At 38.8% G+C, this 16,589-nt stretch overlaps 1 protein-coding gene across 2 annotated transcripts in view; it reads left to right on the forward strand.

Moving 5' to 3' along the window:
- The window catches only part of LOC144191268 (protein MTSS 2-like), a 22,484-nt gene continuing 5,895 nt past the window's right edge, over positions 1 to 16,589 (forward strand). The window contains exons 1-6 of one of the 2 annotated variants that reach the window (XM_077710889.1): positions 1 to 396; positions 4,829 to 4,890; positions 4,969 to 5,042; positions 15,103 to 15,187; positions 15,265 to 15,356; positions 15,432 to 15,506. In XM_077710889.1, the coding sequence (XP_077567015.1) occupies positions 328 to 396; positions 4,829 to 4,890; positions 4,969 to 5,042; positions 15,103 to 15,187; positions 15,265 to 15,356; positions 15,432 to 15,506 (457 nt within the window). In that variant the 5' untranslated portion in view covers positions 1 to 327. The remainder of the gene's footprint in view (positions 397 to 4,828; positions 4,891 to 4,968; positions 5,043 to 15,102; positions 15,188 to 15,264; positions 15,357 to 15,431; positions 15,507 to 16,589) is intronic. The other variant, XM_077710891.1, reaches the window with a different exon arrangement.

A 16,589-nucleotide genomic window follows, 5' to 3' on the forward strand; every position in this document is an offset into this window, starting at 1 on the left:
TTCCTTCCATTCCCATGGATCTGGTTACCCCTCGACATCTGCTGTCGCTCCGGCGAACAACGAACGGCGCCTCTCGAACCCGCGTCCAGCAGCCACCGATCTCTATTTCCACTGCCTCCAGCACTCCCGCACTCCCCCGGGGCTCTTGGCGGACCTTCGCCCGCTCTCCTCGCTCTCTACCCCGGTGCCATCGAGCGGAACAGTCGCGTTTTGTCTGCTCCGGCCGGCTGGCCGGGGGGTAGCGGTGTCCTTCCTCTCTTTGCCCCGAGTAAGGGCAACCAAGCGCGGATGTCTGACGTGTAGAAGGTCGCTGTTCATTGCAATATCATGGAGTCTGTGGAGAAGGAGTGCGGTGCCCTGGGTGGACTCTTCCAGGCGATTATCAACGAAATGAAGGTAAGGCTCATGTTGTGACAGACTGCACACTTTCTATTTAAAATGTAAAAAATGATTTTACGGCCTTTGTGTAGTAGTAGCTCCTCACAAAACAACACCCCCACTCCACTTCTCCACTTGGCCACTTTGTCACTGCAAACAGGACAAACTGGGACATCCAACATGTTTCTCTTTGTCTTATTTGCATAGTGTGCATGCAGCAGGTTTCACCTAGTACGATTTTTTTCTCTCCAAAAAACATTTCCATTGTAAACTCGTTTTAATCCCAATTTTCATATAAAAAAATAGCACTTGTGAGGTTAACCTTTATTTCAATAGCTTGACGATTGGGTTTATTAATGTTGAGAGTACAGAAAACTTTAAAGTACTGCTAAGAAAGTGCATTTAAACTATTTTTTTTTGTAATATGTAATTATGTTTAAACAGGCATGTTGATTTTAGAATTCCATCATTTATTTTCCTCGGGGATGAATGTTATTTTTTCTCCAAAGTTTATCAACATGGTTACCGCATGCACAAACTATGAACCAGAGCTAATCTTAAAAATAAACTTTTTGCATTAAACAAATTATGACAATACTTTTTTTGGCATAAAATGTTCTAACCTTATTTCCTGAACCAAAGAAGCACTAGGAGAGCAAAATCTGCCTAAGCCAGCAAATTCAAAGCATCACCATTTTTGTTAGTTTTGTCTGACCTCATACCCCAAAATGTCATCGCCCTTTCTCTTGTCCCCATACCACCTGTAAATTAAATTTAAATTGACTAATCTCTTGTCAAATTGCCGTAAAAATCAATTTATGCCCTCTCTGACCTTTGACCTTATTACCCCCAAATTGAATCACGTCTACTGTTTCATATTACTACAAACATGCATTTTTAGAAATTATTTCCTGAACACAAACAGTACTAGACTGTATACATAACCTCTGTACGTTCATTCAATGGCTGCCATTGACGGCCATAGACGTCAAAACTAATTTGGCCTGAATCGATCAAACTGAACCTGCTGAACCATCAACAATGACGTTAAATGAGTTAAGTACAGTATTTTTCTTTTTTCTTTATGAAAATAGAACTATAAATAAAAAAACAAAACTTAATTCGATAGAGAAAACATTCAATTATTTTTGTAAAAAAATAGCCGTCAGAATTAAATTAACAAAACCTCTATTTAAACATCAACAATGGCAGTAAAAGACTTAAGCACAATAAATTTCATATATTTTTTATTTAGGAAAAATTGCTCCTTTAGTCAAAAAGCTTGATTTTATAGAAAAAAACTACAATTTGGGTTACATAGAGCCAAAAACGAGTAAAAAAATGGCCGTCAGACCTCAACTCAACCAAAATGCTGTTCCCCCGTATTATTAAATCTGATTCCCCAAAATGTTCTTGTCCTCTTTGATCCCAGCTTGTACATTTTCACTAGATTAAAATCTCATCTGCGGAGCTTTCAGAAACATAACCATCTCCACAAAAGCCCTGCTTGAAATATCATCTAAAGTGCTCCCTGGGGTAATTGATTTGACATGCACCCATTTTGTTTTGTTTTTTGCTCCTTTTTAAAGCACCAAATGTTTTCGGCGCCCCGGTTTGAAGCATGTGTTTGTTGTCTGCCAGGGTGGGTGGGGGGTTTCAAGTGGAGGAAGTGGAACCCGGGTGGTCTTTGCTTATTGGGGACAACAGATGGAAAGTGTGAACATGTTCATTGGGCTTCAGAGATGCTCCTTCCAAATAAGTCTCCATCGCTAACTAGCTAGCTAGCGTGTCAAGCCCATTTGTTATTGATTGATAGCCTTTGGGACGATTATTTTCGGAGTTGACTTCCGATCAAATCCAATTTTTCTTAGTTTTCTGATGCTAATGTTAAAAATTATGCCAAATACTATAATATAACAAGTAAATGGTAAATCATTTTCTTGTGTTTAAGTCAAGAAATTTTTTGTTTCTGCATATTTTTGCATGTTATACTGAATTGCCTGATTTTGAGAATCTGCTGATACAGTAAGGTTAAAAAGTAATATATCTAAATGTCTTTTGGATAGATCTATAATAACATTACAATCAACAACAACAAAATAATATTACTTGTGATTTGTTGGACATTTAGTTTTTGATTTGTTTACATAGTGTCAATTTGAATAGATATAGAAATATAACCAAACCAAACTCTATACATATTTATTCTATTATTTATCTCTTTAAGTGCCATAACATGTGATCATATTCCACTGCCATTGACATTGAGAAGCATCTAATCAAGTTCGACTGGGGGAAGACCCTGCCTGCCCTCCCAGTCAATTAGATTGTAGGTCTATCACTCTCAATGGCAGCCAATGAGTTAATACCTAAAAATGTAAAGCAATACATTTAATACAATTTTTTTTCTCGACCTGATCCCCTGAAAATGATTTCCGATTTCCGATCGGGGTCATCTCCAATTGGGAAAGCACTAGCTTCTACCAAATGGGAGCTCTCGGCGATTGGACGGCGCTTTTAGTTTGGGGCCTTTACTTTTGTGCCGGGGCTCAGGGGAAAGAATTGTATTGAAAAGCCCCGAGTCGGCACAATTTGTGTCCACTGTCCTAGACAGAGATCTGACCCCATTGCTGCCGCCTGACTGCTTAACACAAGCCGGGCGGCCAGCTTTGCGGGGGTAGCAGCGACCCACAGTTTCCTGTGGTGATCTCAATTGTGTACAATTGTGTCTCGTACAAAAAAAAAAGAAAAATCATAACAATTCGAGTCTTGCTTATAATATGAGCAGTGGAAATTCAATGGAGTTTGTATACTGTAACGGAAACGGGTGTAAAAGATTGGGTATTAAAATGTTATTGTTTTAGAATTTTAAGGAAAAGAAAGCTGTAAAATACAGTAATACCTCTACTTACAACATTTTCAGGTTAGGTTATGAAAGATTTAATATGCAAATGAGTGACTCAACATACGAAAAATATCCAAGTTACAAAATCCCCCAAAAAGTAAATGCATTTCCTTATCCGCTATTGTATGTAAAGTACTTATTTACTAGTTTTTGAATGAAGCTAATGCTAAGATAGCATCATACAAGAATGACAAAGTCTATTAAGGAAACTATTTCACATTTTCCCGTACTTATTTTCCCATTGGCGACAATTCTGAGCTGGTTATCGGCAGATCTTTAAAATCACATGACTCGGAATCGAACTAACGTACAGAAATCGACACATCCCTAATCTCAGCACATAGTTTTTACTCCTCATTTCTAGCCAAAACGTAAACCCCTGAGTACTATAACGTGATTCATGTGACCTGATTAGTCGAATAATCCCCTAAATAATCGTTTTGCCGCAGCGCTTCCAGTCAAAATGAACTCGCCATTGCTGCCAATGGCAGTTAATGAGTTAAACGGCAAGTATTTCCTGTAATGGCTATCATTAAATGTTGTGGCACTTTCCAAAATAGATCTTTCGCTCTTTTCCCCGACTTGAATGTGTTTCATGGTGAGCTTCTGTTCTTCTTGCTTAAGGCATCGACTGATTAACCTGAACTAAATTCACTCCAGATTGTTTTTAAAAAACGCTGTATTTGTCATATAATGAGCAAAGTACTTGTGTGTATCCCACTTCCAGTAAATAGCATCCATTTAACTTGCAATAAAAAACAGGAGAGGATGTTTAACTCTTTATTTTGCGCTGCTAGCTATTGCTAAGCACATTTTAAACATCCTAAATGAGTTTATCGCCCGTAGACGTCTCATTTGTTTGAACTGGGTGGGTGGCAACGTTCTTTAGCTGCTAACCTCCCATGGCTAACAGGCTAACTAGCAAAAAATGTATTGATCTTGAGCATGAGCGGTTAATGTTAGGGGAAAACATTAGCAAATACAGTAATCCCTCGCCATTTCACGGTTCAACCTTCGCAGGTTCACGACATTGCAGATTTTTTTTCTGGGGATTTTTAAATCTTTTTTATTTTTTAATATATTTTTTAAAGTTCATAAAAATTTGAAAATACATCCTGAAACTTGTAACCAGAAGCCATTCTTGCAACTAGGATTAAAAAATAACTAAAAATATTAAAAATATCTTTTTTAATAACTACGTGGTTTTTCAATTGTCGCGGCCATGTTTGGTCCACATTAACCGCAATATTTGAGGGATTACTGCATTCACGTTTCCATCTAAATAGCCTAATCAATCACCTTCTGCGTAGACAACAACAATGTCACTAGCTTGCGTATAGATGAGAAATATTTTTGGCCATGAGTTTACTAACAGATGATAATTGAACAAAATTAGCTGCTAGTTTACTTTTAGAAAGCTTCCCTTCTAAACGTAGCAAACATTAAACATAAGAGTTATGCTGTTACATCAACGTTTTGCAGACTTGGAACTGTTTAAGAATATTTGTGCCTGATTTTTTGTTGTTTTTTTCTGACCTTTATCAGAGCTCTTACCCTGTCTGGGAAGATTTCAGTGCCAAGGCCACAAAACTGCATTCTCAACTCAGGTGAGCAACTCTGTTTGGGGAAGAGTTCCAAATTTTTCCCACCACTGTTTTCATGTAAAAAACCATTTGCTTGTGCAGGACCACAATTCTGGCGGCCGTGGCCTTTTTAGATGCTTTTCAGAAAGTGGCGGACATGGCGACCAACTCAAGAGGTAAGACCGTTTAATCCACACGGAGAAAATGTCATCACATCATTAAATTCCGATTCGAAAAGTCAGAAATGAAACATCTACCGTATTTTCATGACTATAAGGCGCACTTAAAGTCTTAAATTTTCTCCAAAATAGACAGTGCGCCTTATAATCCAGTGCGCCTTATATATGGAAAAAACAGAAAACCAAAAACGAAAAACCACCACTGTCGGATATTAAAAAAAAACACAAACGCCTGAACTGAAACAATACTGTTAAATATGCAGATCAGCCATCTTAGTTTCCAAAATCTTCCATCATATAGCTCCTCCCTCACTGCAAGATTTTATCCAAAAAAAACATCAACAATGGCTGGCTCTAGAGGTGACTGTGTAGTGAGTGAGTGCTTCATACCTGGAAGTCAATAGCAATTACCATATTTTCACGACTATAAGGCGCACTTAAAAGTCTTACATTTTCTCCAAAATAGACAGTGCGCCTTATAACCCAGTGCGCCTTATAGTCATGAAAATACGGTACCTTGAAATGAAAACAATAATATCACAACAAGCCTAGTGAAGCCGTTCATTATTCATTTTAAATCCCAAATCTACTCAAATAAAAATACTGACTACTTTTGAGAAATGCACTTCTTTCTAAAATCTCCCGTCAATCAAAGACGCAAAAAATGAGAGTTTCCACGTAAAGTCGTGGCAGCGAGCCAATGACGTTGCGCGATAGGCTGTTTAAAAGCATGTGACCTGAAAAGGTCAGATATCCCCGTCCCAGCTGTTGCGCTTATATAAGCATCCACGGTTGCATTCAGAATTTCCACACAGGGTTTTGACCTACATATTGCTCTCGACGATCGACCAACAAAAAAAAAAAAACTGTGTTAATCAGCTGCGTGTGTGGTTCGTCTGCCGCGATTTGGTTGACAAAGCAGGTCGGCAGACCTCATTAGGAGTGAAAAAACAGGGATTGTCATTTCTCCGAGTGGCCCTGAACTCACCACGTCTTACGAGTATTGGGGTTGTTGAAAGCCAATCGGGATCCTAGGGTTTGTAGACGGGTTTTAAAATGGAAAATAGTCGAATTTTTATTCTCACACCGTATTGAACGACCCTACCATGTACTGACATTATCAGAATGGGAACGAGTGGAATTCACCTTTCGCACCCCTTGCCTTGTAGTCGGAGATGTCATCAGGAATGGCGTCAGCTTTTTGAAGCTTTGTCGGCCATTTGGATTTGCCGCCGAGCGGGATCAACGGGGCCGAGCCGGGCTTTGAAGTCCAGAAAAATGTTCTCTGAGGAAAGTGATCAGAGGTCCTGGCGGCCTCTGAGCGTGGGATTGCGTGATCCCCCCCAAAGCTCTCGTTTCAGGGTAGAAAAACCTGCAATAACTTTCTATATAGGCCTGACGCTATCAATCTTCCAAACAGCCAGCGCGCTTCGATTTACACTGTAAATCTTTGTGACCTTTGCCAGAGAAAAGTTAGACGGAACTAGAGTTTAAAAGGAAGGTAGTGCAGTCTTTACTGGTATATAGTGTCGTTCTAGAGTACAATCTAGTAACAGTTTTGCTCAGAGTTCATTTGTGAGTTCTATATATACATATATATAAAAAAAACATATGTACATGTATATGTTTATCAGGCTTGGCTCCATAGAAGATTGCTTTACTATCTAACGTCTGAAAAATGGGACTCTGTCTCTTTAGGAACCTCTTTCACAACGTTAACAGGGTGTTTGTAGTTGGTTAGCTAGCATGCTAGCATTAGATGTGCTATACTCTTGCTGTTACGTGTCATTCTGCCAACATTTACTAGCTAGCGCTGCACTAAAAAGTAAAACCCGATCATCAATTTTTTTTTTTTTAATCCCATTTTTTTCGTTGATTCTGCTTGTGATATCACAACATGAATCAATGAAAAAAGTGGGCGTTCCCTGATGCATGATTTTGACTGGAATAACTATGAAATGTTAAAAATAATGATAGATGTCCAATCATGTGGATTGTCTTTCAAAGGTTTTACCACTAGTAGACGTCGAATATACACAGTATACACAGTACACAGTATACTATGTGAAATTAAACAAGAGAACTGCTAAATCAAATTTCCCCAAAATGCCCAAAACATACATAAATAACTGTGTTTTGATATTTTTATAATATAATACTATTACCAATACAAGTACCAATTCCATTCAGTACTTTTATATTCCTTTCAATATCAAAGCTGACTCCTTTTACAGTATTTTTGTTCCATTAACATCAAGCTGAACGCAAGAAAACAAAACAATAGCAACTCCTACAACAAACATTAGAAAAAAGCAACTATTTTCTTTGGCATATGGCCTATTTTGACATTTGGAAGTTACACGTGCGGCTCCCTGTTGATTGTTACAACAGTTTGGAATCCTTTCACCCACATTGCCTTGAACTTGATTGCCTGGATTTCAACAGAGTTTCCCTATCGCAGTCCAAAAAGGGAGAAAAGTTCATGAAACAGGATTTTAGGATTTTGACTCGTGGCGTTTTGACTAGTGCTAGCGACCTTATTTAGCATGCGCGCAGATGTGTGAAAGGGCCACAGTGGCCGCTTCTTTTCGCCCGTGGAGTCCATTTATGGTCCATGCGTCATGTTGTGTGTTTTGAGGAACTCTCGGGGGGGAAGTGGGATGACGGCCGGTGAATCCGTCTTCAGACAAATCGCAGCGGGGTTCCTTAAAGTTGTCCTCAAGGCAGGGCTATTTTTAAAGGTGGGGTCAAGACAGTGTCTTCAATTGGATTTCAATTTTAAGCCAACTCTTGGGGACGTGCCATTTTACAAATGCTTTCTGCGGTGAGCATTTTGAGCCCTTTTTATTACCCTGGCATCTGGATTGATATTTAATAAGATATTTAAGTTATTATTAAGTATAAAAGGATTGGGGTGTACAAAAGTACATGGAAAAAAACACTAATATAGAAAATTAAATTTCAAAAGGCTTTTTTTAAATAGGTGAATCCTGAATTTTAAAAAGTCCCCCTTTAAAATGAAAAAAATAAATATAAAAATGGGAATAAAAGAAAGAGATGAAAATTTAAAGACATATTTATAAAAATTTAACATCATAATATATTTTTTAGCATTGTAATAGTAATAATAATAATTATAAACCTCATTAAAAAGATCCATTCAAATGAAAAACAGAGTCAAAGAGATTTAAAAACAAAGAATACATTACAAAATAAAAAATGAAAATTAAAACAAAATATATCAGAAATTATTTCAAAGTCAACATCATAATATATTTTATATAGCATTGCTATAGTAATAATAATTATAATAATTATGAACCTAATAAAAAATCAAAAAGATAAAAAAAAACAAAGAATACATATCTACAAAGTTATTACAAAATAAAAAATGTGAAAATTACAGGCAAACTTATTTAAGAAAATACAAAAAAATGATTTTTTTTAAATTCTTTATTGATTCATCTGTTGGTTCCCAGTTAAAATAATGTCCTTATAATTATGATGGCAAATACACATGGCTAGAGGCACAAAAATGTAGTCACAAAACAATTATGAGAAATTCCCAGCTGGAAAGAAATTGCTCTTACATAATAAGCGAAAGCATGCATAATACTGTTTTCTTTCCTTCCAGTCTTTTCACTCCCGGCTCACTTTTCATGCGCAAATTTTCCAGAACAAAGTGTTCGCCTCAAGTCTGCTGTTTTGTCTTCTTAGTTTGGTATTTGGCCTCACAACCAAAACTATGTGCAGCCCGCAAATGTGTTTTCTCTTCAATTATTATTCTAGCCTTTTGCCTGTTCCTCCTTTTGAACTCGCCTTGACTTTCCATTGAAAAAGGTCACCATCTTCTTCTTAAAACTAAATTCATTCTTTATTCACACCTGAATCGGAGAGAAACTTTGTTGACCAAGCTTCGATTCTCCCAAAAGTCAATATGTATTTTAAATTAATTAATTTGACTATAGTTTAATCATTGTTTTCTTTGACTTTCCGGTTTTGCGGCGTCCTTGTCCAAAAAAAAGAAAAGTACCGTATTTTTTCACGACTATAAGGCGCACTTAAAAGTCTTAAATTTTCTCCAAAATAGACAGGGCGCCTTATAATCCAGTGCGCCTTATATATGGAAAAAAGTAAAATGTGCCATTCATTGAGGGTGCGCCTTATAATGTGGTGCGCCTTATATATGTAAAATATGGTATTTGGCTTCTACAGTCAAGTTTGAAATAGAATAAGGCTGGAAAACAACAAAATCTGTACTGACACTGATAAATGCAAAAAATATATATTGAATAAACAATAGTACTTTAACCAATAGTGGCCTCCACGCAGAATTAAAAAAAAATCCTAAAAAAACGTACTGTATTTTCACGACTATAAGGTGCACTTAAGTCTTATTTTTTTTTTCCAAAATAGACAGGGCGCCTTATAATCCACTGCGCCTTATATATGGAAAAAAATAAAATGTGCCATTCATTGAGGGTGCGCCGTATAATGCAGTTGCGCCTTATAGTCGTGAAAATACGGTATTTAATTCCGCCGGGCCGAATGTGATCCCCCACCAGGCCCACGGGCCACACCTTTGACACCCCTGGCCTAAATCCTTCCAAATCATCAGGCCACATCGAACACGGCTTTTACTATCCAGCTGCGACGCTTACGCGACAATAGCCGCCATCGACGGACGTCAATCTCCGTCCCGGCGCACGCTCTCATCGTTTAACACGAATCGTATCTCGCCGCCGTAGCATTTCTGCGTAATCCGCTGATCTGGCTCCACACGACGTCGTCACTCGCCCCGTCCAGATGGCCACGAGGGATATGCGTCCCATCTGCCAGGGCCGGAGAAGCCCTGGTGGCGTAGCAGTGGATTAATACTTCCCTGACACACTGATCTACTAGCGCGCCTTGGCTCGATTTTGCGCTTTGCGATGGCGGTCATTGCGTGGGAAAGCTGCGGATGTGAATGGCGATTCGGCGAGGGCCGCGACGGGTCCGTAACGGCGATTGGGCGATGGTGGCGGTCGCCTGGTGGGAATTTTGTGCAAGTTGGGGGGCCGGTCTGAGTCGGTGTGTTGTAAAGTTGGGCTAAGAGGATTAGCGGAACGCCTATGGCGGGCCTGGATAGCAAGAGCCGTGGAAATCCCACCGCCACCACCCCCCATCCCAACGAGGCTCTGATGGAACATTAGTCTTATGTTCGCCGCCCTTTGACCTCTTGCTAATTGAAACGTGTCCAAAAATGGCGGTGGTGTACGGAAAACATATGGAAAGTAACGCTAGGCTGAGCATGTGGTTTTTAAAAAGGGAATTTAACCATTTGAATTAAGTCTTGTCACTTGTAGATGTATTGTTCTGACATGTGGGGTTAGTTGTTTATTGTTTTTTAAGTCATTTGGGGTCAATTTAACTCTTGTTTTATCAAGTGTCGTATTTGCCGGAGTATAAGTCACAATTTTTTCATCATTTACGACTTAGAAAGCTTTATTTTTCCCTGTCTGACCATTTTTTTTGCCTATTTGGCCTTTTTTCTCCCATTTAACTATTGTTACGTTAATGTATGTTAGTTTCTGATAAGATAAAATCAATAGTGGTGAGAGACTATAGCGGACATTTTGAACTGACTGTTAATGTGTTTATCAGTAGTAAACGTCCGATCTGTTTGTGGTGGGAGGACGGCAGCCCACAATGACCGAATGAACTAGAAATACTTTGTTATTATTACACTTAATATAAATGTTTTAAAACTTTAGCAATGAAACACATCATGAGTTCAAAGGTGCCATTCAAGACAAATTCTTTCCTTGTATAAGATGTAAATATCTCAAGCTAACGCGTGGACATTCCCCCGTGGCTACGCTATGCCTTTAGATTTATAGCGCCCCCCTTTTGAACCCCAATGAAAAACACATTCGGACAAAGAGCCCACTTTATTTTTAGAAAGGTTTATGTTCCACCTCCAAAACATGGCTTCTGCTCATAATGTTCTCCAGAACGCCGTCACGCCACATAAGCCGGGGGTGCCGGAGCCGCCAATGGCCGTGCGCGCTCTACAAAAGGACGAGTGTTTGGTGGGACTCCTCCCTGGTGTGTGGACCAAAACAATCGTGGCCGAGGTGCTTTCCTGGCTTTGGGTTAATGACGGCGCCGCTAAGAGAAGACAGATGCCAGGAAGTGGCGCTAAATGCTGTAAATTTAGCGCATAATTGCGGCCCTTCTCTTCTTCAAATAGCGGGACAATAAAAGAACTTAACTACATCCAGTAGGTTCTTCGAATTAAGGAAATCGATTGGTTTTGTAACATAAGTAGAGAGGCATGTTACTTGGAAAAGTACGAATTCTTTAGAGCACTGTTGTCAAAGTTGCGGCCCGGGGGCCAAATCTGGCCCCACGAATCATTTTGTGTGGCCCGGGAAAGTTAATCATGAGTGCTGACTTTCTGTTTTAGGATCAAATTAAAATGAAGAGTATAGATGTATATTAAATTTCCTGATTTTCACCCTTTTAAATCAATATTTGACATTTTTAATCATTTTTTTCTGTGTTTTTAGTTAAAAAATAATTTTGAAAAATCTAAAAAAATAATTTTGAAAAATCTAAAAAAATAATTTTGAAAAATCTAAAAAAAGAATTTTGAAAAATCTAAAAATATAATTTTGAAAAATCTAAAAATATATTTAAAAAAAAAAGCTAAAATATTGTTTTAGATCTATAAAAAATGAATATTCAGGGCTTTTAATCCAGTTCTTTTAATCCATTTATTAAAAAAAAAATCTAAATATTATATCTAAAATGGTGAGCTCGAGGGTTCAATCCCCAGTGGCTTCCAAACGTCCTATGTAGAGTTTGCATGTTCTCTGTGGGTATTCCCCGGGTACTCACATCCCTAAAACATGCATACTAGGCTAATTGCTCCCTAGTTTTGGTTGAATACTTGAACATATGCCAATTTTTCATGAAATATGCCCGAAAAACACCAAATCGCCAACGTTCGCTCCGTACGATTGGTCGCTCGCTGTCTTGGGACGGAATTTACGACAGGTCGATTGCGACTCTCGCCAGATTCTCGATCCAGACCAGTAGTTCGAAGCAATCGTGGAGAGAGAAATGCGTAAAGTTCCCATGTTGAAGACATCAGTCGCTTCTGGGTTCTTGGCAGGGGAGCCCGGCCGGGACCGCTATAAACCAGAACAGGACCCCCCGTGCCCCCCTTCCTGTAGGAATTAGGGAAGATAATCAAAATCAGAACTCCGTGTTTAGACCACACTCAGTTGGACCTCGCTTCTTTGTAATTTCCCACCGCGGTTTTCGAATGGAGCGAGATAGCGGTCCGTTCTAAACGAAGCGGAGAAAAGCCGATGGAAATTTGGATTTTCATGCATGCGGCTGAGGGAAGGAACTGCTGAGTCACTGGCGGATGTTGTTCAAGCTGAGATAAATGACAGGCCTGAGTTTGACTCGATCCCATCACGTGGGGGTGTCGGAGCCAGAATCTTGGACGTAATAGCTTTTCCAGCTTTTTCCGCCGTCCAGCGACTTCCGCCAAGAAAACCAAGTAACATTGGACTGTTTTTCTATTTTACCAACAGATTAACATGTAATAGTTCGATTTTTTTTTTGGCGCGTTTTTTGACACTCAAATGTGCCAAAAATTGATGCTGTACAGGCTTTTGTTTTAGAGTTCACCCCAAATATGCCCCCAAATTTTCAGGAATGGACCCACAAATCCCATAAAATTAACCAAAATATTGAAAATCATTAAACGCAAAAAAAGATAACAAACTTTTATAAAAATTCTTAAAAATGGTATTGTGTCCTGTAAAAACAGCATAAAAACACTGCAAAAAAAATGCAGAAATGCAAAATATTGAAAAATAACATCCATTATCAGACCTTTAAAAACTATAAAAAATCGACAAATTGCAAAAATAAAATAGCAAAAACCCAGTCAAAGATGAAAAAACCAAAATTCAGAAAAACCACAAAGCTGCAAAAACAGTAGAAAACACCAAAACTGAAAAATACAACAAAAAAATCGTAAAAATGTAAAAAAAAATCCACCCAAAACATAAAAACTGCAAAAAATCCCAGAAAATACTAAACTACAAACTAACAAAAACCGTCAAAACTACCACAAATGTCATCTTTATATATTTTTACTCATTAGCTACTATTGACCAATTCATTTTGCCCAGTTTCCCCATTCTAAATGGATTGGGCCATCAATGAAATATCCATTTCTTGCCCAAAGATCACTTCACCCGCACGTTTGCCACCGTTTCCTGGCGCGTGACAGTGACTCGTACTTGTCCCGTGTCTCCATCCGGCTGGGGGCCCCGAGGCCGGCCGGGTAGGGGGGTCTCAGGGTCGGGCCAGGAAGCGTCTGCACCTCCCCAGGATGTTGCTGTCACTTGATTCTCTTACGGGGAGGGAGCGGAAGAGTCGGCTGGCCGGCCGGCCGACTCGAGGGGGGGGGGGGGTTAAAGGAAGTAGCCATGCGCAGGTGCAGCTGCTAACGGCTCGTCAAATCTTTAAATAGAAAATGGCAACGCTCTGTAAATCCTATGCCATAAAACCACTCCTGTTACGGTTAGTCTGCGACCTATCGTGAGATTTTAAAGGGGCCCCTTATCACGTGTTGTCGGGGGAGTACTTCTACTACTGAATTCAATTGATTGGACAACTTGGAGTCAATTTCTTTTGGAAAAGAAACCAAAAAAGTAATTTATTCATTTTTCATCGCAGGGGGTGCTGGAGCTTTTCCCAGCCAACAGCCTAAATTGGTGACCAACCAATCACAGGGCACAAATACACAAAGAGTATTTACACTCATCCCTAGATACAATTATACGTATTTGGCATGTGGGAGGAAACTAGAGTACCCGGATAAAACCCACACAGGCCAAGGGAAAACATCGAAATTTCAGAACTGTGAATTCACGGAAGTAAAACGACAGTTATTGATTTCCTTTATTGTTATGATATAATTTCCTTCATTGTATTGACCTCAGGTCACTTCCTCTTGATTTTAGGGCGTTTTTCTGACTTTGTGTTGATTTGGTTCTATGACATTTATTTTGGCGGGGCATGAACGCCAATGCCCCGCCCACTTGAATGGTGTTTAGCAAACAGAAAGAACCGGATAGGCAGAGCAAGGCAGGAAGAATGAGGGGATATCCCCTTACAGGTTCCCTCCTTTTTCCTCCGGGCTAAGAACTGTGGCCAGTCGGTCGGCGTCCAATCCTTTGGCTCCTGATTTTTTTATGATTGTAATGTGGGAATAGTTTTTTTCAAATTGAAGGAAAAATGACAGATTGGCAATCTGTGGCCCAGATTACCAGAGGATGAATGGTGTGGTCGTTGAGATGCTGTCGGCATGTCTGAGCTTTAGAGATTAAGACAGTTTAATTACACTTGAGCAGAGAGGAAAAGTACTGCTCAAAATGTGTGACGGCTGCTATTCAAAGGGGGAGGCGGCGTCCTATCAATTTTTAAAAATTTTTTTTTGCTTTTGACAACCTAAAAAACATCTTAAAAGTGCACTTTTTTATGTTTAAAGTAGTGCTTTTTATATAGTCGTAATATACACTGGTTGTGTTTAGCATTAATGAGAAATAATGCAGTATTATTTCATGGGGAATTGTTGTTCAAAAAGTATTTGATATATATATACCCACATGGATATATATAAATAACATGACAAAAAATATATATATATATATAAATTCTAGTTCTCTTGTATTGATTACTTTTGAAATGAACACTAGAAAAATATGTGGTCTTACATTAAAATCCATTTATTTTATGGTTGTAAAGTAATGTATTGTTTTAATTGTTTACTTGTTCAAATGAAATTTAAAAATATGTTCATCTTTTGTGGACATTTATTTTTTCCAAAGTCATTCTATATTCTAATCCCTTTTAAATAGTTAAATAGAGTTTTTAAAATGGATTATATTTTGTCTATATTTTTTCAAGTTATCTCTATCCTTAAAAATATAAGGGAAAACATTGATGAATAGGTTTGGTTTCAAAGATGGAATCTTTTATTTTGTAGGTGCCACCAGAGATATCGGCTCAGCTCTGACCAGGATGTGCATGCGCCACCGCAGCATCGAGACAAAACTACGCCACTTTACCAAGTAAGCGTGCTGGTCTAACCTCCGGCCATTTACTGCGACCCATGCTTCGTTTTCTGAGTGTCATGTGATCACCGCAGCGCTCTGGCGGAAGGCCTGGTCACGCCGCTGCAGGATCGAATGGAGGAATGGAAGAAGACGGCCAATCAGCTGGACAAGGACCACGCCAAAGGTCCATCCCGACGACAATCATCGTAATTAAAACAAAAATAACAAATATATTATTCCTTTTCTTATATTCCAACAGAGTACAAAAGGTCCCGGCAAGAAATCAAGCGCAAGTCATTGGATACCATCAAACTCCAGAAAAAGGCTAGAAAAGGTCAGAAACCAGTTTGAATTGAATTGAATTGAACTATCGCCCTCTGTTGGTAGTTTTAGGCGTTGCATCAGCTGACATAAACGGGGATTGAAACGGAATTTGAAAGTATTTCATGATCAAATATTTTATGAAGGAAAAATCATACAAAAAAACGGTATGTTTTGATTTGGCGCTAACGTTGCTTGTTTTTTTTCCTCCCCTTGACGTGGTTGTGGCTTTTTCTCCTCGACTTTAGAGCTTCTCGGTATGTCTGCATGTGCTTGTTCTTCAAGGCGTCGGCGTTAGAACATTCATTGTGTCCTGTTTCATTCATTCACACTGACGGCGATAGGTGTCCAATATATTTGCAGTGGGAAGGGTTGGCAGTAAATCGTGATCAAAAACATGCATGCTAAAGTTCATTGATTACTCTAAATCAGGGGTGTCAGACTCCGGTTGGTTCGTGGGCCACGTTAGGGCCGGACCATTAAGGATATAATATTTCGATTTTTTTTAAATAAATGGATTAAAATAACTGGATGAAAAGCCCTGAATATTTAGTTTTTTTATAGATCTAAAACAATGTTTATTTTAGCTTTTTTATATAGATTTTTAGATTTTATAAAATGGATTTTTGAGCTAAAAACACAGAAAAAAATGATTAAAAAAATCAAATTATTGAGTTAAATGGGGGTAAAATCTGAAAATCTAATATACATCTATACTCTTCATTTGAATTTGATCCTAAAACAGAAAGTCTGCCCTCTCGGGCCGCCCAAAATGATGCAGCGGGCCAGATTTGGCCCCCGGGCCGCCACTTTGACACATTTTTTTTGAGGAATAGAAATTAGTTTTTAAAGGACTGGAAAAACATGAATTTTGTTATAAATCTCTATTTTCTAGTCGTCTATCGCCGTGCAAGTGTGTCTTTAACCGCCCCCTTGACGAACACTTTTGTGATCAAATCCATTCCAGGCTTTCCCAGTCATTACCAGTTAACGCCGCATCCCGTCATTCTCTCTGACATGCTTCATTGTCCTCCCATTGACGTGGACGTGAAGCTACCACATAAACATTCGCTTTCTCGTTACATTTTCTAATCAT

The sequence above is a fragment of the Stigmatopora nigra genome, chromosome 2 (genome assembly GCF_051989575.1).
Source record: "Stigmatopora nigra isolate UIUO_SnigA chromosome 2, RoL_Snig_1.1, whole genome shotgun sequence".
Lineage (NCBI taxonomy): Eukaryota > Metazoa > Chordata > Actinopteri > Syngnathiformes > Syngnathidae > Stigmatopora > Stigmatopora nigra.